General features: G+C 42.1%; 1 protein-coding gene across 3 annotated transcripts in view; it reads right to left on the bottom strand.

Moving 5' to 3' along the window:
- Positions 1-25,013, bottom strand: part of LOC119814397 (protein NDRG3) — a 64,430-nt gene that overhangs the window by 5,789 nt on the left and 33,628 nt on the right. For all 3 annotated transcript variants that reach the window (XM_038330067.1, XM_038330064.1, XM_038330066.1), the window contains 10 exons: positions 15,099-15,204; positions 12,779-12,899; positions 12,047-12,109; positions 9,923-9,983; positions 9,046-9,132; positions 5,630-5,686; positions 3,801-3,904; positions 2,754-2,819; positions 2,596-2,647; positions 169-216 (listed from right to left, as the gene is read on the bottom strand). In XM_038330067.1, coding sequence (XP_038185995.1) covers positions 169-216; positions 2,596-2,647; positions 2,754-2,819; positions 3,801-3,904; positions 5,630-5,686; positions 9,046-9,132; positions 9,923-9,983; positions 12,047-12,109; positions 12,779-12,899; positions 15,099-15,204 — 765 coding nt within the window. The remainder of the gene's footprint in view (positions 1-168; positions 217-2,595; positions 2,648-2,753; positions 2,820-3,800; positions 3,905-5,629; positions 5,687-9,045; positions 9,133-9,922; positions 9,984-12,046; positions 12,110-12,778; positions 12,900-15,098; positions 15,205-25,013) is intronic.

The raw sequence follows: 25,013 nt of genomic DNA, 5'->3' as shown, positions 1-25,013 counted from the left end.
ACTTCTGTAACTTGTCCTTATGCGCCTTGGCATGTATTGTCCACCACCAATAAATACATAAATGTAGTTAATCTATTTTTCTTATTCTGAGAGAGAGAGAGAATGAAAACAGAGTTGACGAGTACCTAAGTTATCACAAGTAGTTGGCTGTGAAAAAAGACACCTTACCTTGAGCAAAGTGGTATTTATAGGGTCGAGGCGAGAATTGCATTCAACCTGAAAAAGAAAAGAACTTTAGAAACTGCTAGAATTACCATGTCAGTGATCTTACATGCCAAGAGATTAGGTGTCATGTATGATACACGCTTTGTCTGATGGTTCAGAGTTCATCTAAAAATTTTGTCATTTTTTCTAATGCTTTTAGTCTTTAATGAACAACATGCTGACTCTAAAGCCTCTTACTGCTGGCCATGATGTGGGCAAGGAACGTTCCTTCTCTGAGAGGCAAACGGGACTGTGGCCCTGTCCTGCTGGGATCTCCTCCATGCTGTCCCAGCACACCTGGCCTATCAGCTGGGCCTGTGCTCTGTGTCCACCTCTCTGCTCAGTCCCTCCTGTCTGGAGTGGAGAGCTGCCATTCCCCAACCACTGACTCTTCTGCCACACTGTCTCTCTGGCTCCCCAGTGTGAAGCTGAATTCTTCTGTGATTGTTCTGTTGCAGGGTCAGCAAAATTAGGGATGGCAGCCTGGTACACTTCCAAGTTTGGGATCTTGTACCCTTCTACCCATGAGGCAGGAACCTCAAAGAAAATATTTTGGGAAGATAATCTGAGCACATGCCCCATCACTGAGCTTTATACCTATGGCTCTAGTAGGACAATATTTTATGGCTCACTTGATCAAACAGCTTTCCCTTATGTCTTCTAAGAATATATTCATAATTACTGTGGTAAGAGCTTGGAATCCAGTGGGGGTGACTATATATACCACAAAAGAAAGCGAAGTAACTTCAAAAACTTCACAGCTGTGTGGAATGAACAGAAAGAAGGCCAAGTAGGAAATTTCAGAGACAGACAGGAAGAAAAGGCGGTGTCTGGAGACTCCCAGAGGCAGAGAAAGGAGGGTCGTGCAGTACACATGTGTCGTTACAGCGGAGAGTATAAAGTGGAGATGCACACAGAGCAAATTCAGGGCAGACTCGAGTTCACTGTGGAAGGCAAGATGGTTTCTGAGGTGATAAGATCTGATTTAGGGGAGCAGTGGCACGCATGGCTTAGTGGTTCTAGTTACCTAGGCAAGAACCAGCAATCCAGGTGAACTTTGGGTCTTGGGATTGCTGATGGGCAGGTATACAAAACTCCTCTGAAATCAGGAGATGATCTAAAAGCCAAGATCAAGTCAGAGGTTTAATTTGTTCTATGTGAATGACAATGCAGCTTGTGATAAACAAATACGCCATTTTTCTATAGAATATGCAAGGATTCCACAGGTAGAATTTTGAAATGGGTATTTAATGGCTAGTCACAGTGCTCAGAATATAGTAGATAAGCTATATTTTCTAAGAAATCAACTTCCATGTCTGCATTTAACAAAGCATGCCTTCTGTTCTCCACTACTTTGTAATCATACAATGTTCTGTGTCTCCATTTTTAACGAACCACAGTCACCAGGGCTGCATGTGTGTTTTCCTGCAGGGCTGGAGACTGCACCCAGGACCTTGCACATTAGTGCTGTGCCATAAGCTACATTCCCAGCCTCAGCCATTGGTCTCTGACATGTCGATGCATTTTCCAAATCCCCAAATAGATCTGTTACTCCTCAGCCCTGAACAAATAGGAGATTCTCAGAAGGATGCTGAATTAGTGAGCAAAACCAGGTGTCAGTCCTGAAATGGTACTTTCGGAGTTTCTCCTGGTGTCCCAGGGTGTCTCTCAAGTTTCTACCACCAGAGGCATATGGGGTTCTGGCCAGGGCGTCAGGTCTAAATGTGGCTAGAGGAGGGTCTACTCTGTGTTTCAGATGAGGCCTCACCTCTTGAAAAACAGGAGTGTGGAAATAAGATGAAAAGGCCTTATTTATTTGGCTAAACTATACCTTTAAAAAAATAAGTGACCGGGTAGTGGTGGCGCACGCCTTTAATCCCAGCACTCAGGAGGTAGAGGCAGGCGGGTCTCTGTGAGTTTGAGGCCAACCTGGTCTACTAGAGCTAGTTCCAGGACAGGCTCCAGAGCTACAAAGAAACCCTGTCTCAAAAATCAAAATAAGTAAATAAATTAAAAAAATAAAAATAAAAATATAAGTGAACGTGCTATTTAAGTCAACACAAGGGAGAGGGATACAGGCCCTCGACAGTCTTCTCATTTGCTGGATTTGTGGTGGCTAACTTCTCTTAAGTGGAAGGCTGAGTGCCAAAAATCTAACTGTAATTGCCACAGAGTGGACAGCAGCACACAGAGTACACTGATCAATCCGATGAGACCTGATGACTGCTGAGGAGCTGATTTAAAAATATGTAATTAAACCTGGTAGGTGGAATTAGATGCAGCATGGCCTTGTGTGGTCATGTTTCCATGACACACTGTGTCAGCTGTGTTCCTGCCACACACCTTTGACTACACTTCAATTCCAGCCTGCTCACATCAGGCCATACTTACCACAGCCTCCACAGCAGGTGAATTGTCCCCTACCACCAGTAAAGTAGAACACCTAGGAACACGCGGAAGAAGAGGAGATGGTCAGCAAGTAAACGGACAATGGATTCGTCACGACAGGCAGATGCATAGCCATCCAGCGGGGAGACTGAGGCACTTACTTTAATGTTTTCAACCTGTTATCATTTTGGCCCAATATAGGTCTTTCAATCTCCAGGTCTCTGCGTCTAGACAAACAAAGCAGAATCAGTACAGTTTGCAGGAGATCGTGGCCCTTCATGTGTTTCCTGGACATGTAATCCAGAGTATGACCGTCTAGGAACACTGTCTTTTTTTCACACCTCAGGAAGGAAGGGCCCTGAGCTATTCTTAGCAGCTGTTTTCACGGCACCCTGCATGCTACAGAGCAGGAACGGATTTTACGGATGTTAAACTTTAAAACTCTAACAGGAGCCCTACTGGAATCCCAAAGTCTAACTTGAATTTTCCAAGTGGTCTGTAGGAATGAGTCCCTTGGGAGGAGGGGATGACATACTTTTATATGGGAAGAGGATTTTACTTATTATAGCTTTGCAAAGAACTTTTTAGTCTTTTTTTTTATTATTTCAATTAAAAGTAGAAAGCTCTCCAGACCAGATGCGAGGCTTGGCATCACACCTCACAGGCTGTGTAACTCTGCAGACTTCCGGCTGACAAATGCAGCCTCCCCACCGTCTTCCCTCTGGAAAACTATCACCAGGGTAAGAACCAGGGCTCCCCTCCGCCCACCCTCTGACAGTGAAGGTATGAAAGTAGATTTTGAAATACTCAAGGAAACAGGAGTTGACTTACATTCTTGTGTGACTGATTCATGACAAGGTATCAGCAAACAGAATCAAAATCAAGTCCTAGCGTTCTCTCCATTGTCTTCCTGTAAGGGGTTCCTTCTGGTCCCTACCATTATTTTCTTTTCTTAAATATATTTATCTAAGTTAGGTTTCTTTTTTTTTCCCTCAAGACAACCTAGAAACTACAACTGTTTCAGCACTCACAGTCTCCTTCTTTAGAGATCTTTCTAAAGTCTGTGTATACTCTTCCATCCTAGATGGTCAAACCGCATAGGCAGGACAACAGTGGCAGCAGATTATCCCTCCCGTCTGCTTCCTGAGACGTCACAGACTGTAGAGCTGGACTACACAGCTAACAGAAGGAATGACAAACAACTCTACCCATTATAGGAACCCAGGAAGAGCTGCAGGTTTTCTTGGTTGATGTCTTGAGCAATGTGCAGTCTGTAGGTTTGAATGAGGTCCAAATTGGCCTGCAACTCCTCCTAGAATAAGTGAAAGAAAACACCAGTAAACTGGGCTGCAGAACAAGTCCATCCTATTTGGTTAGTATTTTCAGTGGCAATAGCCCTTTCCATGCAGGGATTTGGGGCGGAGTTTAGGATTTACTAATGTACAGATACGCTGAATGGCTAACATCTTTATTTGCCTCATCATAGTTCAGTTCCATATTCTGTGTCAAATGAGGGCACCAACTGGTATATGGAATGGCACATACTAAAAATAGTTACATAGAGCAAAAATGTCACGCCCAGACAGTACACATTATGATTTTACTCATTTGAAGTTCAAAAGCAGGCAAAAGTAAAGAAGAGAGTAATGGACTAGAGTACTTAGTTTAGGAGGATTAGTGAGCAGGAAGCACACAAGAGAACCTTTTTGGTTGGTAGAAATATTCTACATAATATAATAATATATATGGTAACATAAGAATACATAGGACAAAGATCAGAGACATTACATTTACAGTGTGTACATCATAGTATATGTGAATTATGTCTCCTTAATCAAGGAAGCAATATAGATGGAGGTCACCCACGAACAAAAGAATGAGATTAAAATCCCAAGGACTTAGAAAGCTGAAGGAAGAGGATCCAAGTTTAGGACATGCCTGGGCATAGGCATTGTTTCAGAGGAAAGAAAGAAAATAATCAGACTTAGAGTGACTGCCTGTAAGAAATAGGAAATGAGATGGGTTGCAGATTTCCTGTAATAGGGCTGTATAAGCTCCTTTCTCTAAAACAAAAGTAAGTTTGTTACATTGATAAAATGTAATGAAATAAAAGAAAATAATGAAGGAAAGGCTACTACTTTAGAGCTGGACCTTGATTTAAATGTCAGCTCCTTCATTTTCCATGTGGATAATGGTGGCATATTATGCTGTGTTTCTGCCTTTGGATTTTCTGTCTTAAAATAAAGCCAAAGATGCTGGAGAGAAAGCTCAGTGGTTAAGAGCATTGGTTGCTCTTCCAGAGGACCCAGTCTTACACCACATAAGCAAGATTAAAAAAAAAAAACTACCTCACACATAAATAATCAGTAGAAGGTAAGAGCAGCTTGGTATATCCTCCCGTTTTCCTTGAGGTGCATTCAGAATATCAAGCACTCTAGACTGGCCAGCCTCTGCCCCCACTGTAACTGCTCCTCCACACCCCAGCCGCCTCACAGCTCCTGACCTCACTGCTCAGTTTCTCATCCCTCACTTCTCCCTTTGAAAACAGGACTGCAGGCCAATCCCCACCAGCAATTATCCACAGCACAGGTCACCCCTGCTGCAGATTTCAGTGTCTGTCGGTCCGTGAGGCCTGAATGAGATCATCCCTAAGCTCCTCTCACAAGAACATTTCAGCGTTCTGTTCTTCTCCTTCTGAAACTTGTATTTCTGTGAGGCCTTTTCTGAACCCCCCGGTGGCTCTAAGGATGTCTGGTGAGCACTGGTGTTGTCAAACACACAGATGGCATTCTGCTCACAGGGGACAGGTGGGGAGATGCTGTTTTCTGTCACTCTCAAAGTGCCAAGATCCATGAGCTAAGAGAGGCCTCCCCGCAGGCCTGGCCTTGGCAGGGCCACATGTCCTTCTGACTGCAAGGGACATGTTATCTGCCAGGATCCAGGAGATTGCAAGGTACCTCTCTTTCTTTCCTAAAACACAACAAAGCTTCGCACACAAGCCAGTAAACCCAGCTCTTCCGGCGGCACAGGTGCTTACCTGCCCGAAGTGATGAGCCAAAATGATGTCCACGATGTTGGTCGTCAAGCCTGAGAGCTGGAAGAGCAAAGCTGTGTTAGGAGAATGAGCACATGGGAGCAGTCACAGGCTGTCCACTAAAGGAGGGTACTTTACACACAGTATCTTCTAAGTCAAACAAAAACACAGACCAGTATCATTTCAAAGAAATGGGGGGGAATACAAAATACAAGGAAAAACTAAGTATTCTTTCCATGGTATGAGCACAGCTTGCTTTAAAATAGGGCTGGAAGGAATAGTGGCCATTCTTTCAAAAACAGTGAGACCTGAGTCCCGTGGCAGTCTGCCGCTTCATCCCTGCCCCTCTTTCTGCATCTACACTGGCTGATGGCAGTAGAGATGGACTTACAACCCGGCCCAAGACATGCAAGAGACAAAGGAAAAATTCCTTCCAGTTTTAGCCATCTTTATTTCAGGCAGTGGGAGGAATAGCTATATTTACAGCTCACATTTTGAACATTTTTCTCCCAATTCTTCCCATTTCAAAATGATGCATCTCACATCTAATAAACACAGCAATCTGTAAATCTGGAGACAGTCTATTTTCAGAAACATCTCCAGCTCAAATGATCTTGCCAATTCCCCTTTAAGCTTTCTTCCTGGGCTTCAGATGGAATTCCTACTGAGGACTTGGATTGTAGGTGACATACTGAGTTGGAGGTGGGGATGCAAAAGAGGAGGTGAGGGAGAGACGAGGACATAGGTGAAAGGTCAAGGAAACAAGATGGCCTGACATCCCCCTGTGGGCTGTCAGTGAGCCACAGGCTACAGAGGAAAGAGGAGGCAGAGGATTAATTACTCAGCTCACTTCATGTGTTGCACTATTCAGAATGCTCAGACCCAAAGTATTCTATGAACGTCACTAGGTTGTTACACATCTAAGTGTGAGGGTTGTATACTTAGACAGGTGAGCACCTTTTATAGCCTCAGACCGAGAGAGAATTCCAACGCAGCTGGCACCAGCATTGTCAGTACACCCCATCCAAAGCTAGGGAAGGCAACAATCCCCTAATGTAAATAAATGTGGGGAGGCACAGACAGACTGCAGAATCTGGTCTGCTGATAGGTAGAAAATATATGCAGGGTCTCATTTACCTGGAGTTTGAAAAACAGACCAGGATAGCCTGAAACTCACAGAGACATATCTGCCTGCCTCTGCCTCCAGAGTGCTAGGATTAAAGGCATGTGCCACCATCCCTAGCCCAGATAGGTTTTTCTTTATATGAGAATTTTGTAATTTTCTTTACCAAACAGCCAATATCTTTTTTTTGTTGTTGTTATTTATTTGTTTTAAAAACAAAGTTTCACAATACCACTCAGTCTGGCCTCAAACTCTATCCCCATCTCACATCAGGCCTCAATAAGACAAATTTTTGATCATATATTATTCCATTCTATAGCATTACATTTGTGTTACCTTTACTCATTGGTAATTAGATTTTATCTTTTTGTCTTACAAGTGTTTTCACAAGTATCCTAGCATGGTGAGTTTCTTGCTATGTGACCTTAAAATTTATGAATTGATTTGGTTAACCCGAGAAGAGCAGTTTAAACAGTTAAAAAAAAAATCAGGCAACAGTGGCACACACCTTTAATTCCAGCACTTGGGAGGCAAAAGCAGGTAATCTCTAAATTTGAGGCCAACCTGGTCTACAGAAGGAGTTTCATGACAGCCATGGCTTAAAAGAGAAACATGTCTGGAAAAACCAAAAAATAGAAACAACAACGAAAAGCAGCAAAACATAAAAAATTCAAAGAAAATAAAACAGTGGCTGGTATACAGTAAGCATTAGATATGGGTTAATTTCTTTAAAAGTCATTATAACCTTCCACTTACAACTACCTCACTATCCTTTAAAGTTCTTAGATACTAAATTCCTGGATATCATAGGTTTGAGTACCAATAAATTCCTGATAAATGAGATCAATGAGGCTGTAGTACTGTGGAGAGCACTTCTTTTGGTGGTAAATTACAAAGACATTCATGGTAGCCAGCAGGTGTCTAAAAGCAGGTATTTAAAAAATGAGATTATTACATTAGTAATCTTCTTGATAAGGAAATGAAAGCAAGTTTTTTCTCTTATGGAAATCATCACTGCTTTAACTTCAACACCCACATATTTATGTTAAGACACAGAAATAGCATTTGCCTTCAATAAGAAAATGAACTGCTTCCATTGCAAACTGAAAACAGGGATCATGTTTTAATATAGGGGAACCTAATGCTAACAGAATACAATGCTTTCTCCAGGGTCTCTCCTTTACTCGAGTTGAGCATGGGGATTTTTATATTCATTAGGTCGTTAGCATACTTACTTTGTTTTCTATCTGCTGGCACATATTTTAGAGATCAAATTTCTTCATTTTATTCATATGGTGAAAATTAACAATCCATATGACATGTGGAACAGTAGGAAAGAGCTATTTCTGTGTTTACTAGATATGATTCATTCATTCATTTTATTTATTAAAAGAATAAAAATGCAAAGCAAAGATATTTGAGATACAAGAATCCAGCAAGAGACTTACATGCAAAAATTTTTTAAAGATTTATTTATTTTTATTTGCACTGGTGTTTGCCTGCATGTATGTCTACATGAGGGTGTCGGATTCCCGGAATTGGATTTAGAGTCAGCTGCCATGTGTGTGCTGGGAATTAAACCCAGGTGCTTTGGAAGAGCAGTCATTGCTCCTAACACCTGAGCCATCTCTGCAGTCCCATACATGCAAAATGTGTTTATGTTGAACGGGGAGCCATACAAGAGGGGCAGAGGATTTTAGAAGGAACTTTACAAAAATATTCCAAAAATGGGCAGAAATGTCACTGCCTCTTAGGGAAATTCAAGTTATAACCCATAACTTTAACAAAGATGGTAAGAGGTGGGGTATAGCATGATATTACAGTACTTGCCTAGCATGTAAAATGGTCTGGACTCATTGCCTATACCACAAAAAAGAAACAAAGATGATGGCAGGACAGTTTTTGTTGTTGCAATGACAGCAAGACACAGAAGAATATAATCTACAACACCAATTACAAAAGCTTCAGAACAGATGACACCAGTCTGTTGGTAATGGAAGTCAGAATAAGGAAATAGCAGGCAAAGAGTACCTGTCATGAAAAGGGAGACGAACTGAAACTACTCCAGGCACTGGCTGGGTGGTGATTACATGTGCTAATAATCCTCAATTGCATATTTAAAACATTTTGTGAGGGGCTGTGGATGGAGTTCGATGTTAAGAATGCTTGCATGGTACATTCAATTCACAACACTCAACAAAATGAAACATCTCATTTTGCCTTTAAGCTTCATGGAAAGGTAATTTTCTAAGGGACGAGAAAATGAACAGACAGACACTGTCATTTAAGGACTTACTTTGGAAGCTGCCCAGTCAATCCAGCCTTTAGCACACGGGTCAATGTTAATGAGCACAAGGCCTTCTACCAGCTCGGGATGATTGAGCTGAGAGAGAGACAGAGACAACTGTGTGAGACGCCCACTCCCCACTCTTTAAAGCAGTGGCCATGCTCAGCAGGTCTGTGCTAGGCCTGGCTCCTGGTGTCCGGAAGGAGGACTGCAGAGATGCTCCAGAGCCCTTACAGACAATTCCTCTTGACATCTGACCCAGCTCCTGGAAACCAGGCTCTCAGGATGCTATCAAGCCATCTTCCCTTCGCGGGTGCTGAGGGAAGACAAGATTGTTGTGGCTACAGTAGGGGAGAGCATGCTGCAGTTGTTTGACTCGTAGGGGGACTTCCTTATGGATGAGTGTGCTAAAACACTTGGCATAGGGGCTTCTGTGGGCTGCTGGGGGACAACATGGGCGCCTGAATTTTTTTCCTGAAGCCATCTGGATAGGCAATGCCACCCCAAACTCCCTCCCCTATGGCCCAGGAGGGATCACAACAAGAGTCCTCCCCTATGGCCCAGGAGGGATGACAACAGGAGTCCTTCTACAGGGTTGGGAGGAGACTGCAGTCCCGCTGTTTTGTCACATGATGGTGTCAGTTCATGGCTTCTCAAGCTCATTTTTCATGGCTTTAATAATCCCCCCAGAAGCAGCATCTGGGTCTCTTTACAACGTTCTGGCCTCATTGGTGGATTTTCAGACACACACACACACACACACACACACACACACACACACACACAGGCTGGAGCAGCTGGAACTTACAAAACCAACACAAGCAGGCACCCAGCTGGGACCCACACACTGCCTCAGGGAGTTGAGACTAATCTTTCCTGTACTTACTGCAAATCGGCTGAGGATGTAGGCTCCTGCTCCAACTCCAATACCAATGATGCCCTTCAGACTGTGAAGAGGACACATCAACAACTGACTGAGTCAACTACCTTTGGAAAGAATACAAGCTGCGTGTATATGCAGAATCTCACACAGTTTCTTAGACAAACTTCTTCAACTTTTCAAACTTCAGTGTCTTACCAATACCAAAAAGGGTAATACCACCTACTTTCAAATTTGCTTTTAAAGGTTGATAAAATATGCTGTGGGGGCGGTGGTACACCCCTTTAATCTCAGCCCTTGGGAGGCAGATGCAGACAGATTGTTGTGAGTTCCAGGCCAGCCTGGTCTACATAGTGAGAAGGCCAGGGCTATAAGAGAGACTCAGTCTCAAAAACTGTATATATATGCCTCAAACCTGGAATTCATTTTCACTACCACCTCAAAATTCATCAGTAAATCTTGTAGAAACTACTCATTAGTTACTACCCACTTACGTTTTTATAATTTTAATTTTTTTAAATAAATAAGCTTTCATTTATTTTTAAAGATGATCGCATTTAAGTGAATACACCTGTCTCTGTGTGTGAGTTAAGTGCAGGGTGAGTGCAGGTACCCGTGGAGTCCAAAAGAGGGCAATGAGTCTCCTGGAGCTGGAGCTGGAGACGGTTGCAGTCACCCAACAGAGGTGCTGGGAGCCACTCAGCTTCTCTGCAGGAGCAGGAATCTCAACTGCGGAGCCCTCTTTGGAGCCCTCTTTTCAGCCCTCACAATAATCCATCCCTAAACAGAATCAAGGACCAAGCTAATCTTATCTTTTTCCTAAACTACTATGGTTGTTTAACTTGTCTCCATGTTTTTTTCCTTTTACTCCTCTACAAATAACTAGACTAGGAATAATTCTTGTTTTAAAGTTAAATAGTTTTATCAACATATAATTTATATACCTACAGTAATCCCTTTAAAAGTCTAACTATGTATCACTCCCGGATTAAAATCCATTGATCTTTCTTTATTACAATAAGGACATTGATGTGGGATTCCCCTCTGTATGCCGTGAATACCATGGGTTAATGAATAAAGCTGCTTTGGCCTATGGGAGGGCAGAACTGAGTAAGGTGGAAATTCCAAGCAGATAGAGGACAAAACAAGGCAGAGGCAGGGAGACACCATGGAGACACCATGGAGACGCCACGTAGCCACCGGGGGAGAAAGACACCCGCATGCCGCTACCAGTAAATCACGAGCCTCGTGGTAAAAGATAAAATAATAAAAATTGGGTTAATTTAAAATTTAAGAGTTAGTTAATAAGAAGCTTAAGCTATTGGCCAAACAGTATTGAAATTAATACAGTTTCTGTGTGATTATTTTGGGTCTGGGCAGCCAGGCACGAACAAGCAGTCTCCACCAACAGATATTGTGAACTTTTTTTTTGCTTGTTTGTTTGTTTTTCGAGACAGGGTTTCCCTGTAGTTTCTAGAGCCTGTCCTGGAACTAGCTCTTGTAGACCAGGCTGGCCTCGAACTCAGAGATCCGCCTGCCTCTGCCTCCCGAGTGCTGGGATTAAAGGCGTGCGCCACCACCGCCCGGCTAGATATTGTGAACTTTGATCTGATCTTTCAGACTTTTGGAATCTGGTCTGTGCTTCTCAGGTTGTTCAACATGCCTTTCTTCCACTTGATCTTATAATTATTATGTCTTTCTTTTGCCCTGGCTCTCTGTCAGCTTGTATGGCATGTACCCAGGGAGACATTTTCTAGCTAGCTTCATTTATGAGGAACCTGCTCTTTTATCTATCATAATATTCATATATTTCTTTGTACTGATATTGCTTAGTGCTAACGATCAATCTCAGAGCACAATACTTGCTAAACATGTGCTCTATCACTGAGATACAACCTTACCCTACTTTGTCTAAGGTGTCTATTATGATTGGTTGTCACCTACACCCACCTAAGTGCAATGAACGTATGACTCTTCTGTTTGTGAACCACTAGTTTAGAGAATATAAACTAGAGTCAAAACAAGATAATAAATCTCAATGAAAAGACACCTGTTTATTGGGAGTGAAACCCTGGGTTTCATTTGCAGCAAAGAGAGGGAAGAAAGTAGACGACTGTAGAATCTACTCACCTTAAGTGTGTAAGTACAGGAGGCAGCATTTCAGCTAGCTCATCCATGGTGGGGTACTGATACCTGAAACCGAGAAGAACACCTTCTGAATTAGAAAGCATCCACAATTCCCAGTCTCTAGGAAACCTTGACCAGTCCAGGCGTCTTAGAGAAACAGAACTTTTTTTTTTTTTTTTTAATTAACCAAAGGCTCAAAGGGTGTGGTATAGTGCCCGGAAACAACTGTGGCCTAATCCAGGATCCTCCACGACGGCCATGTGAGGAGGGAAGGAAGAGGAGCCACACCCCTTATAGCAGAGGAAGCTATAGGAAGAGAACTGGCGAGATGGCCTACTGTGTGCTATTTCCAAACTCTTAACATTCGTTTCCAGGCTCAGGAATGTCCAGCAGCAAGAGACAACTCAGGAAGTAGCTTGCAGTCTGCCAATCATATTTAGGAAGTTAGCTGTGACAGGAAATACCGTGAGAAGTGGGAGCTCCAGACACATTCTGCCTGTGACTACAGGTACATAGGTCCCGGCCATGCAGTGGCATTCCTGGGTATGTGAAAACACACAGCAGCCCTCAACACACTTACACACAGGCTTCTGAGACCAGGGGCAGAAAGACAGGCAAGCAACACCACTTGTAAGTGTGATACCATCACAGGGAGGGAAACACACCAAGAGCCCCCACCATCCACCCATTTGTTCATCAACCTCAAGCCTCCAGAGGTCTTCCCTGTGGCCTTACCCTGTTGGGAAGGAGGGGGCCCCTTCTTGCTGGCCTGGGGCATCCACGTGACAGACAGCAAAGTGCTGGGTGATCTCCTGCATATCCTCAAAGTTGAAGAACGTGTTGAAACAGGATTTATCTATGAGACGAGAACACCCGTGGATCACAAGCTCTCCAGCTCTCCCCAGTTTTCCTTTGCTCAGCAATGCTGAGCCCTGCTCTTTCCCTCCCTTCTCAGCAGCAGTCCACTTGGGTGAGGAGTCTGCACACAGCCTCACTCAGGCTGCTGAAGGAAGACTCCACAGGAGGCACCTCGGTGCCTGGAGAGCAACTGGTTCTCAACTCCACACCATGGGTTCAGAGTAGGAACACCTTGTGGATGTTTGCTGGGTTTCCTGGTGGTGCACAAAATAATCTCCTACCCACAATGCTGTCTTTCATGCACCTTGATCCTCTACCTGAGGATGAGTCACTGACCTTCCCCTGACCCTGGGTAGAGGACATTCCCAGCTGCTGATCACACATGGGGCTTTGTCAGAACTGCTATGTGCATGGAGGAGATGCTGTTTATTTCTGCCCTCTTAGCATAGGGCCTTCATCACTTCTCATGCTAAATCTCTGCCCTGGGCCGTCAACGGAAGCCAGAGCTGCATGAAGGATAACAGGTTTTGAGAGTCTGTGCACCAGTAGTTAGTACCTACCTAACCTTGAGAGGGTATTCCAAGTACTGGCATTACATAATTTTTGGCTTAGAGACTAAACTCATTCCACATGTTCAGTGTTGCTTTTCTGAAATGCTTTTTTAACAGAAGTACCAAGACTTTTATATTTTTAAATATCTGCATATAAATAATGAGAAATTTCTGGTTTTATATTAAACTTGAATATGAATTTTTTTTTTTTTTTTTTTTTTTTTTTTTTGGTTTTTCGAGACAGGGTTTCTCTGTAGCTTTGGAGCCTGTCCTGGAACTAGCTCTTGTAGACCAGGCTGGCCTCGAACTCACAGAGATCCACCTGCCTCTGCCTCCCAAGTATTGGGATTAAAAGCGTGTGCCACCACAGCCCCGGCTCATTTTTAATCTCACATATACCTAACACAGATTGTCTAGTGATTATTGTATTCAGTACTTTTAGTGCACCTCTGTGTTGAATGTGACTTATTACCTTAAGTCAGACAGAAATTTCTACTTATCACAACACAGCAGCATTAAAACAGCTCCGGATTTTGTAGTTTTGTATTTGAGCTTGAATAATAGGGATACTCAAACTGCATTATGATGGAGCACCTACTTAAAGAACCTAGTAATAGGCTGTAGAGAGAAAACTTAATAATTCAGTGAGTTTCTCACAACAAAATTAAGTTAAAATTTTTGATTTTTCTAACCTCAAACATAAAGCACCATGGCTGAGGTGGCGGAAGAGCACTTACTGCACATGAGCATGGCCCTGCATTCGGTCTCCAGTACCATTACAACCAAACAAAAAACAGGAAAGGGACTTTGGCTCTGCTCTCATAGTACCTGACAGGTCAGTCTGAAGTGGACACAACAAAAAGGAGAATATAGTCTAAAATCCTCCAAGCACATGCCCTGAATGCTACCTAAGGATGGTAACCCTGCATGTGACAATAAAGATGGAGTGTAAGAAAGACTAGTTCAGCCGGGCAGTGGTGGCGCATGCCTTTAATTCCAGCACTAGGGAGGCAGAGGCAGGCACCAAAGCTACAGAGAAACCTTGTCTCGAAAAAAACCAAAAAGTAAGTAAGTAAGTAAGTAAGTAAATAAGTAAAAAGAAAGACTAGCTCTGTTCTATTAAATACCACTATTTAGGGCTGGAGAGTTGGCTCAGTTGTTAAGAGCACTTGCTACTCTTACTGAGGACTAGGGTTTTGGTTCTTAGCACCCACATGGTGGCTTACAACCGTCTGTAACTGAAGTTCTGGGGATCTGCTGCACCTTTTGGACACCACAGGTACCAAGCACACAAGCAGTGTACATGCAGTACAAGCAGTCATACACATAAAATAATTTTTCAAAAAAAATGGAAGACTACCCAAAAAAATAAAAAAAGTAAATAAAAATAAGGTGGCTGGGCAGTGGTGGTGCACTCCTTTATGCTTTAATGTCAGCACATGACAGGTGGCTCTCTGTGAGTTCAAGGCCAGCCTTGAACAGACAGAGTTCCAGGACAGCCAGGGCTGTTACACAGAGAGAGTCTGCCTTGAAAAACCGATCAATCAATTGATTAACAAATAAATAAAAATGGAATACTATTGTTCCCTTAATATATAGAGATTACACATGCTGATTAAAAAGTGAAGCTGTAAATCAATACATACGGTTGAGCCCAATGTCATGGTATGTCAGGATAACTGGTCTGTTTCCTTTTGGTAAGCCTCTTATGGTAACGTGGACCATACCATGGGGTGTTTCAATGTCATGTTCCTGCAATAAGACAACATAAAATCTTAGAAAGGCTTAATGGATCATAAGCCCACCAAAAACAGACAGTACTACACACACGATTTGAACTTTCTAATTTATTATCTATTAATCAGATAATAAATAAATACATAGAAAAAGATTTCTTGTTGCCCTCAAAGCTCAGTTTTAGGAAACCAGGAAATCAAGAATTTGTTGATAAATTTGTAATTTGGTATGGGAAGGAGATCAACAAATTAGATAAAGAAATATTTAAGGAAAGAATACTTGAGAAACAGAAAATGTAAAACTCTTCCTGGGTAAAAAGCCAGAGGCTTCAAAGATCTTAAACACATGTCTAGCTGCAGATAATTCCAGTAGACACCAAAAGGCATCTTGGCCTAGAATTCTTCTCCTTTCTTGGATGTGTCCTATATCATCTGTCCATTACAGGAGTGGCTCTTGGCTGCCATGTGTGTACAATGAAACCTTTGAGCCACAGCTTCCTAGAGGTAGGAATGCATCTGGTCATGTGATGTCATCATCTTTCCCTAGGAATTTGTGTTTGGAACTGAGAGACCACATCTGTGACTCGGTGCTTCTCCTGAAGCAGGAGTAACCTTGGTAGCTTGAGTGGCCTGCCACTACTCTAACTCCTGGTCCTCACTGTGTGTGCTCTTAAAACAACCTGGACAGCTCCTGGTTTAAGATGTGCTGACCAGTTTGTTTATAGATCTCATAGACACAGACCGAAGCAAAATTGAGAGGTAGTCAGAGTAGCACTCAGCTCAGGGAACTGAGTAAAGCTAGGAAGGTTTGCAATTGGTAGTGCTGGGATTGCCTGCAGCAACAGAGAATGATGGGTGGAGAAGGGAGAGGGGGCAGAATGTTGAGGTTTATTCTAGTCTTTTCCAACTTTTACATTTCTAAAAAAAAATTATAGCACTTTGCCTCATGAATTTCTGCTGAAGTCTCCATCTGTCTCAGAAAGTTTCACATGGAAAAGAAAGAATTAATTATGCCAGTGGGAATCTCAGCAAATGCAATGAATTTCCAGTACAATTTTCTATTTAATAGTGAAGCTTATTATAATACATGGTTTCTCTCATGTGGAAGACAATTCTACCTAGTAGGACATCAGTATATCTCAAATCCTAGCCTCCAGACCAGAGCAGAGAGACCTTTATTGATTCCTGGTATGCAGGTTTCACTATTTGACATACCCGGTTGCTGATTTTGCCCACGAAAGCTCACTGTATGGCTTACACAAAAGGAAGAAATGAAGACTAGACTTAGATATTGTGAACTGGTTATAATATGAAGCATAGGGTTTGGATAGGAAGACTATAAAGATATAAATCCCTGTTATTGCATGGACTTTTATTTATAGACATGTCAGACTTACAGAAGGAATTTACACATGTATGTGCTTGTGTACACACAAACAGACCGAGTTGATTTATTGAATATCTGCTTTTTGAACCCTTACTACATGCTATATTCTGATCTGAGCTCTGAGGTTTATAGAGCAAACCAGAGAGGTGTTGCTGCCTTAGAAATACTATATTCTGGACAGAGTGTCAACCAATGAAACCAAGACCCAACCAACCCATAATAACAGCTTTTGAGAAATACAGTCCTATCCTAGAAAATTAAGAAAGCAATCAGGGAAGTAAAAAATGCTCTGGAGAAGAGTTTGGAAATCACTGGTTGTGTTGAGAAAGGCCTGCCTACAATATCTGTACCCTCAGAGATGTGCATGCGTGTGTGTGGGGGGTGACTTTTTTTTTTTTTTTATAAAGAGTATTTCATTATATATCCCTGGTTACAATCCTCCTTTCAGGTATATCTGAAGAAATTCTCAAGCATGGTTATATATACAAAATTGTCAACCATGCTTATTTTTTTAAAAAAACCATCCCCCATATACATTAACAGGGAAATTAATAAATCATGATTTATTTGTACAATGAAATGAAAATAAGTAAACTAGCAGTATAATCATTAATACCAAGAAATATTTAAAAATAAGTGCCTAGTAAGAGCAGGACAAAGAAGATTATGTGTGCAATAAATCATTCATAAAGACATTTCACAGCAACCACAAATTCTATGTGTTTATGATATTTAACAAATGCAGTATTGGAAGCAGTGTATGCTAGTTTGAGGGCTTTGTCTCCTTGAGGAAGGAAATGGAGTCTGAAAGGGAACTCAAGGGGACCAGAGTTTCGTCTCCATGTTCTGTGTTATTGAGAAACAAATATAGGTGGGAGGAAGGAGGGAGAGAGGACTAAGTGCTCTAACTTTTATGCATCACAGTTCAAGAAAGGTCCCCCAAATTTGTCACTATGATCATCCAGCAGTAGAATTTTCCTTCTGCCTTACCTAAACCTTTATGCTCAGTCTTCTTGGGCCCCAGCTAAGCCTCTGAGCCCCAGAAAACATTCAATTACAATGTGACCTTAACACGGGAGTCTCCCAATCCCTACCAGTAGCCAGTGGTACTATGTGTATGAGAAGATGGACATTGAGCTGAAAAAGGAGGAACAGACAATGGTAAAACTGGAGCTGAAGACAACAGGGTTAAGAAAAGAACACTTTATCGTGGGAGGGGGCGGGACAAATAACTGCTTCGTCATCACTCACAATGTGTATGACATTCAGAGTCAAAATTGGACCCTCAACAAAATCTCAACCTTTCAGGTTGAGTCCCTACCTCAGTCCCTACCTCCCCATAATATGCCTTCAGATTGTGTAAGAACCAAAGCTTCAAAGGGCCAGGAGTCTTGACTCTGATTTGTTGCCTTGTTTTGTTCTGCTGCCTTTTGGAAGACTGTGAATGTAAATGGTCTGAGAGCAACAGCACGAAGAGAAAGAAGGCACTAACCTCCATGGGGATTTGTGGATATATTTCCATTGTAAATGAGGGGGAAAGGTGCAGAGGCCTGGGCTGTGGAACTGATTCAATGGTCAGAGCACTTCAGCATGTGAGCTGCCGCTGCCTTTCTGCTGTAGTCAACCTCAGCTGTCTCATTGGCTCTTTCTCAAGTGACTTCCACATCACTATTCTAGAATGTGACCCACAATGGCAGCCAGTGATCAAAGGGCGGAGCTCAAGATGGCTTCTCACAGGCTCTGGAGTCTGCCTCTGAGTCGTATACTTTATGAACATGCTACACTTCAGGCTTATAAAGCAACCCCAGCTCATACAGGCCGCTGAATTCCTTATCCTGACTGCCTTGCCCTATCAACCAAAGATTCATCTTAATCAGAGAGCCTCTTAATTTGAGCTAGGGTGGTACCAGTATTGGATAACCACCAACTCTGGTCTCTTTCTTGTGTCCTCTCCCTTTAGCTAAAGATGTGTTTGCCACAGTTCTATTTGTTTTTGTTTTTTTTTATTTCAGTCGAGTTATGACCACTTCATGCCTGTCACTACTTCTTTCCTATTAAACATGTTTTTTAGTATAAAATTTTACTGTTCCAAAAAGCAGGTGTGATGTTTGTGGAACTCAGGTCTTTGCTAGGCAATTGTACTTCATCTGAGCTACACTCCAAGTCCTGGTGCAAAGGGCTTTTTGATATAATGCCCCATTCACTGCCTTACTCCTGTACAGAGGGATAAGGTTCACTTGTGTAATCTCACTGCAAAAAATACCTGCCAATTACTTCTCTGTCCTATCACATTTCCCTGTTTAAAGGTCTACGACACATTTCTATGACTCTGGCCTTAACTTTCTCCCCTCCTCCCTTTCGCGCCTTTCACTCTGGTTCACACAACACTTTCAGGCATCTAGTTTTTGCTTTGCGGCCACCCACAACTTCCAGCCTTCCCACAGACACGCTTCTCATCTGAAAATCTTTCTTTTGCCATATGTCAACCTAAAAAGTCTTTTCCTTCTTCAGAACCAGAACCTTAGCTTTCTTCTTTCCACAACCTTAGCTGACAATGAGAGAAAGAACAACCAACCAACCCCCCCAAATACCCCAGAACTCTCTCTAACCACATGGTGTTTCAGGGGTGTGCTGTGCATGACACCATGTGTGACCATTTCTCTACCAATGAGAATCCTGCCCTAGACTTTATCATAATGTTACAAATTTTTTTTTCTTAGCACTGTGGCTCTGAGATGTAGGGTTTTAAAAAGTTGGTAGCCATCATACATGTGATGTGATATGACCTGTTGGAAGAATAAACCCTCCACTTACAGAGCATACAGGCAGGTGGTGATTTGTAATTTTTGTTTGTTTTTGACTTTTCCAGTAAGCGCCTCCTACCCTATCTCTCACTTGCCACCAACTTAATTCTTTCTTGGTAACAAGACATTGTCCAAGTGACCTCATCTGCAGATGTTTAAAACCTTTTGAACACCTCTGAAGATGTGATCACATACACTGACTGGCACTGTAGTAATAATATCTAGTCCTCAAATGGATCCTTTGCAGAGTTACTGTAATTAAACAGGCAATATGAAATTATTCAATCCTTGGTCAAGCCTGGATTATCATACACCATTATCAGCTTCTTCTATAGAAATGATATACCCTGCCAGATAAGAGTTTCTTCCTGTCCACTAATATTTACTGAGTGCTGAGATTAAAGGCATGGATCACCAACACCCTGCTAGCTGAATTTTCTTAAGTTGCTATTGGTTATCACAAAAAAAACTATTACTTTCCTTACAGCAGGGTTGTACACGTACAGAGAAGCCACGGCATTTGTTTAAACTATTGCTCCAACGTTCTAAGTAGTCACATGGGAGAGAAGAATCAAGAAGCACCAAATAGACAAAGGGACAGTGAGGGGGTGTGGTGTGTGGTGTGTGTGTGTGTGTGTGTGTGTGTGTGTGTGTGTGTGTGTGTGTGTTGGAAACTGAAGATTGGAGCTAGGGTCTTGTATATGCTAGGCAATCACTCTACCACTAAACTATATCCCTAGTCAGTTTTTCTTTATAACACAGAAATTCCATACATCCAAAACTAGTGACAATCGTATGACCTTAACAAACACCTGCCATCATTTTATTTCTCTCAGATCTTAACAAATGTTATATTTTACAGTGCCAGAAGACATTAATGCTTCACTCAAAGTATCAGGACTTTTAGAGAGGCTATTTTTTTATGCAAGATGAGTTACTTTTGGCAGCAACAGAAGGAAAAAAAATCAAAACCACTGTATTTCTACATTGGTAAAATACGGTTTAAGCTTTATTATCATTCAGATATATTCAAAAAGAAAGTATTTTATATGAAGGTTCCAAGAACAGGCAAACTGTAACACAACAGTACAGGACTTCATAATAAAAAGAAAAGGGGGGAGGAGGGCTGGAGAGATGGCTCAGAGGTTAAGAGCACTGGCTGCTCTTCCAGAGGTCCTGAATTCAATTCCTAGCAACCACATGGTGGCTCACAACCATCTGTGAGATCTGGTGCCCTCTTCTGGTGTGTAGGCATACATGCAGACAGAACATTGTATACATAATAAATAAATAAATTTAAAAAAAAAAAGAAAAGCAGGGATATAGCTTTTTGTGGTTGGTTTTCAGGGCTGAGGACTGAACCCAGGGCCTCACACATGCCAAGGCAAGAGCTCTACCACTGAGTTATAGCAGCAGCTCCAATATAAAATAATAATAACTGCCGGGTGGTGGTGGCGCACGCTTTTAATCCCAGCACTCGGGAGGCAGAGGCAGGTGGATCTCTGTGAGTTCGAGGCCAGCCTGGTCTACAAGAGCTGGTTCCAGGACAGGCTCCAAAGCTACAGAGGAACCCTGTCTCAGGGGGCGGGGGGAGTTTGAGTTATCAGGCAGTAAGCACCTTTCCCCACTGCACCATCTCACTGGCCCCTTGCTAGCATATTATTGTGTGGGTCTTGCGTACCACAAAATACATTGAAAGGTCAGAGGACAGCTTTGTGGTGCTGGTCTCTCCCTGTACCTTATGCAGGTTCCAGAGACTGAACTCAGGTTATCAGGCTTATGTTGCAAGTGGCTTTGAACACTGGGCCATTTTACTGACTCCTGCTAGACTATTTTTAAGCCTTAATATTTGTGGTGGTTTGAAAGAAAATGGCTCCCAAAGGGAGTGCACTATTAGGAGGTGTGGCCTTAATAGAAGAAGTATGTTACTTGGGAGGTGAGCTTTGAGGTGTCATATATGATCAAGCTACTACCAGTGAGACAGGTCTCTTCCTGTTGCCTGCAAGTCAAGATATAGGACACTCAGCTACTTCTCCAGCACCATGTTTGCCTGCACACCACCATATCCCACCATGATAATAATAGACTAAACCTATGCAAATATAAGCCACCCTGATTAAATGTTCTTCTTTTATAAGAGTTGCCCTGGCCATGGTGTCTCTTCATAGCAATAGAAACTCTCCAAGACAGAAGTTGGTACCAGGAGGGAGTTATTATTGTGAAAGGCCTAACCATACTTTGGTTTGAAGGAATTTGAACTTTGGGAGTTTGGGTTGGGAAGCAGTGGAATGCTTCAAGCACTGCTTCATGGGTTATACCAGTAGGAACATGGAAGACAGTGGTGCTAAGAGTGATGTGAACTGTTAGGGGCTGTTCAAGAGGTTTCAGAGGAGAAGAATTCTAGTATGTTGCCTAGAAATCATTCTTGTGATATTTTGGTGAAGAATGTGATTGCCCTTGCTGGAGGCAAAAGTTAAGAGTTTTGGATTAATTCCTTGGCAGAGGAAATCTCAACACAGTCTAAGTCCTAGGATAGACTCTGTTGTGCAGTTAGTTACTTGTGTTAACTCCAGTGAAGACATATAATGAAAAGGAGCAAGGAAAAATATTTGAGGAGAAAGGGAACACCAGGAAGCGAAATGGAGCTAAATCCTGAATTCAAGCAGATAAACAGATTAAGAAATAGAATAAAGGAAGTGATGACCTCACGGCAAAATCTCACCCAGCTAAATTTCCATCTTGTGAAAAGCTTAGAGCCCGGTTTAGTGGTGTACACCTTTAAACCCAGTGCTGGGAAGGCAGAGGCTGGTGGATCTCTGAGTTGGAAGACAACCTGGTCTACACAGATCCATTTCAGGACAGCAGGGAAGGACAGAAAGCTGTTGAAGATGTAATTGAATGAGAAGGCCATGTTCCAGTCCCAACAAGTACCAGAAGTTGGCAGCTTTGGCTACATGGTTCTGGCTTTAGAGTCAAGGATAGAAGAAAGGTATTATGGAACTTTCCTTCACAACTAAGAAAAGCAGCTGAGGCCAAACGTGTGGAGGCCTAGAGAGGCTATTGCATCAATCTGTGAAGTTGAAGCCTGAACTGTCTTGGAGATGTTGGAGACGCCAGAGTCATGGGATATGTGCCAAGGAAAGCTGCTACAAGGGGGTAGAACCAGCACAAGAGAGAAAAGTGTGTTACAGTTAACGCTGAACAGAGCTGAAGATCTGAAGAGTGTGAGACATGGAGATGCAGAGTTTGGAGTTTGCCCAGCTGCTTTTCAGTCTTGCTTTGGTCCAGTATTTCCTCACTATGCTCTTTTCCCTACATTTTGGAATGGTGATGTATATCCTGTGCCATTACATATTGGAAGTATGTGACCTGCTTTTTGATTTTGGTTTAACAGGAGAACACAGTTAAGAGACAACATGAATCTCAGAAGAGACTTTGATCTTTAGAATTTAAATAAGTTTGAGACTGTCATAGACTATGGGGACTTTTGAAGTTGGACTGAATGCATTTTTGCATTATGATATGGCTTCAAGTCTTTGAGCTCCAGGGAGTGGAATGTGGTAGTTTGAAAGAAAATAGTTCCCAAAGGGAGTGGTATTATTAGGAGATATTGTCTTATTGGGATAGGTGTGGCCTTGTTGGAGGAAGTATATCACTGTGGAGGAGGGCCTTGAGGTCTTATATTTGCTCAAGCTACTTCCAGTGAGACAGGCCACTTTCTGTTGCCTGCAAATCAAAATGCAGGGCACTCAGATACTTCTTCAGCACCTTGTTTGCCTGCATGCCACCATGTTGCACCATAAAAATAATAGACTAAACCTCTGCAAATGTAAGCCACCCCAATTAAATTTTCTTCCTTTATAAGAGCTGCCCTGGTCATGGTGTCTCTTCACAGCAATAGAAATCCTAAGACAATCTTAAAATTAATTATACTTAAATTTATATTTATACTTACATATGAAAACAGTAGTTGTCAAGAATGAGCAAGGCCCTGGGTTCCATCCCCAGCTCTGGGGTAAAGGAGTGCTCGTGCACGCACATGCGCGCACACACACACATGCAAGCATACACACACAAACACACAAGTAAAGCAGAAGAAATAGATGGTTTAAATTTACCAACTTTGGTATCTGATGAAGGCAAGTGCTTCCATGCTTTCAGATAGGAGTGTTCACATACTATTTCTGAAATGCATTGCACTGAGTCCCCCATCACTCTTTCTCAATGATATCCTTCTAGGTAAATTATATCAAAAGCAATCATCTCTAACTAAGCTAGAACCCAAACCATAACTAAAGTCAGATTAAATAAAAATCTAAACTCGATTTTGACTGACCCTATTGTCACAAAGTATAAAAAGTTCTGAAGACTTTTTGAATTTGAGTAAAAATGATGCCCGTGCACACTAGGCTTGTTCTATCATACACACAAAGAACCAGCTGGAACTAGGACTCGAGGACAGTGCTACCAACCTTCCCTTGCACAGCAAGCCTCATCTAACCTGCCAAATAACCTCAGCTTTAAGGACAAGTTGTCAGTTCTGGATTTATCTGAGGAAAAATAACTAATGGATTTAGGAGGAGCCAATTTTTCAGTGCCATTTACTCAATGTCCTCACCCAGAAAATAGGAACAAGAATAACCATCTTATTGTTTTGTTTCTCTAAATCATACATTTCGAAGGTCACATTTGTCTAATAGATACTCTATATCATAGGAGAACAATAATTATGACAGACCTGATTTCCTGATGTAAAAGCTTTTTTTAAATTTCTCCATACAAGGGCTGAATAGACTGTTTTTTTCCTTTTGATGTTAATGCTATAAAGGCTATACTTAACATAAAGCACATATTGGAAATAACTCTTTGTTGATGGATATGCAGGATGGCTGAGTACTGGAAAAGAGGAGTACGGTTTGAAGTGCCATCCTTGCTGCTAGTATCCTCTGAGTTGACTTCATGTTGTTGCGATGGCAACAAATCCCAGAGTGAGACAGCCAAGGCTGTGTGGGCTTATCAGGTTCCCTATATATCCATGTGTGTTCCTTTCTTAGATTGCTTTCCAGGCTAGTTAACAGATAAAGTAGGTGGATAGGAATGGCTGGCTCATTTTATTGGTTTTCAAATTGGCAATAGTAGATTATGAAGAACAGTACCATGTAGGAAAATACTAAGTCAGGATAAATTTTGCATTTCCAAACATAAAGCCAAGAAAAATTTTCATTTTGTGTGAATAATAATTCGCTTTTTGGTTTAGGTAACAATGTTGCTATTGCGATGACTCTTCTCCAAACTGCCCGTCACCTCTTTTATCTGCAGCCTGGTGACAACCTTCTATCACTGGTGACAAGTGAGGTCTCTGACATTATTTGAGAAAAGATCTCAGTCACAAAGAGAAAGTTCAACCAAGTAACCTACAGTCATTAGGCAGGTTCCTAGAAGGCACCTTTTGAACATGGTAGCAAATCATTTTAAATAAACTTGATCCAATGACTAAAAGAACACTAGTGGGTCACAATTAGTATGATGAGCACACTTCTAGCTAGGTGTGATGGCTCATGCCTGTAAACTCAGAACTTGGGAGGCTGAAGCAGGAGGCACTGTCATGAGTTCAAGGCCAGCCTCGGCTACAGT

This window comes from Arvicola amphibius, chromosome 5 (assembly GCF_903992535.2).
Source record: "Arvicola amphibius chromosome 5, mArvAmp1.2, whole genome shotgun sequence".
NCBI lineage: Eukaryota > Metazoa > Chordata > Mammalia > Rodentia > Cricetidae > Arvicola > Arvicola amphibius.
The sequence above is the reverse complement of the archived record's forward strand: the minus strand, read 5'-3'. Positions and strand labels throughout refer to the sequence as shown.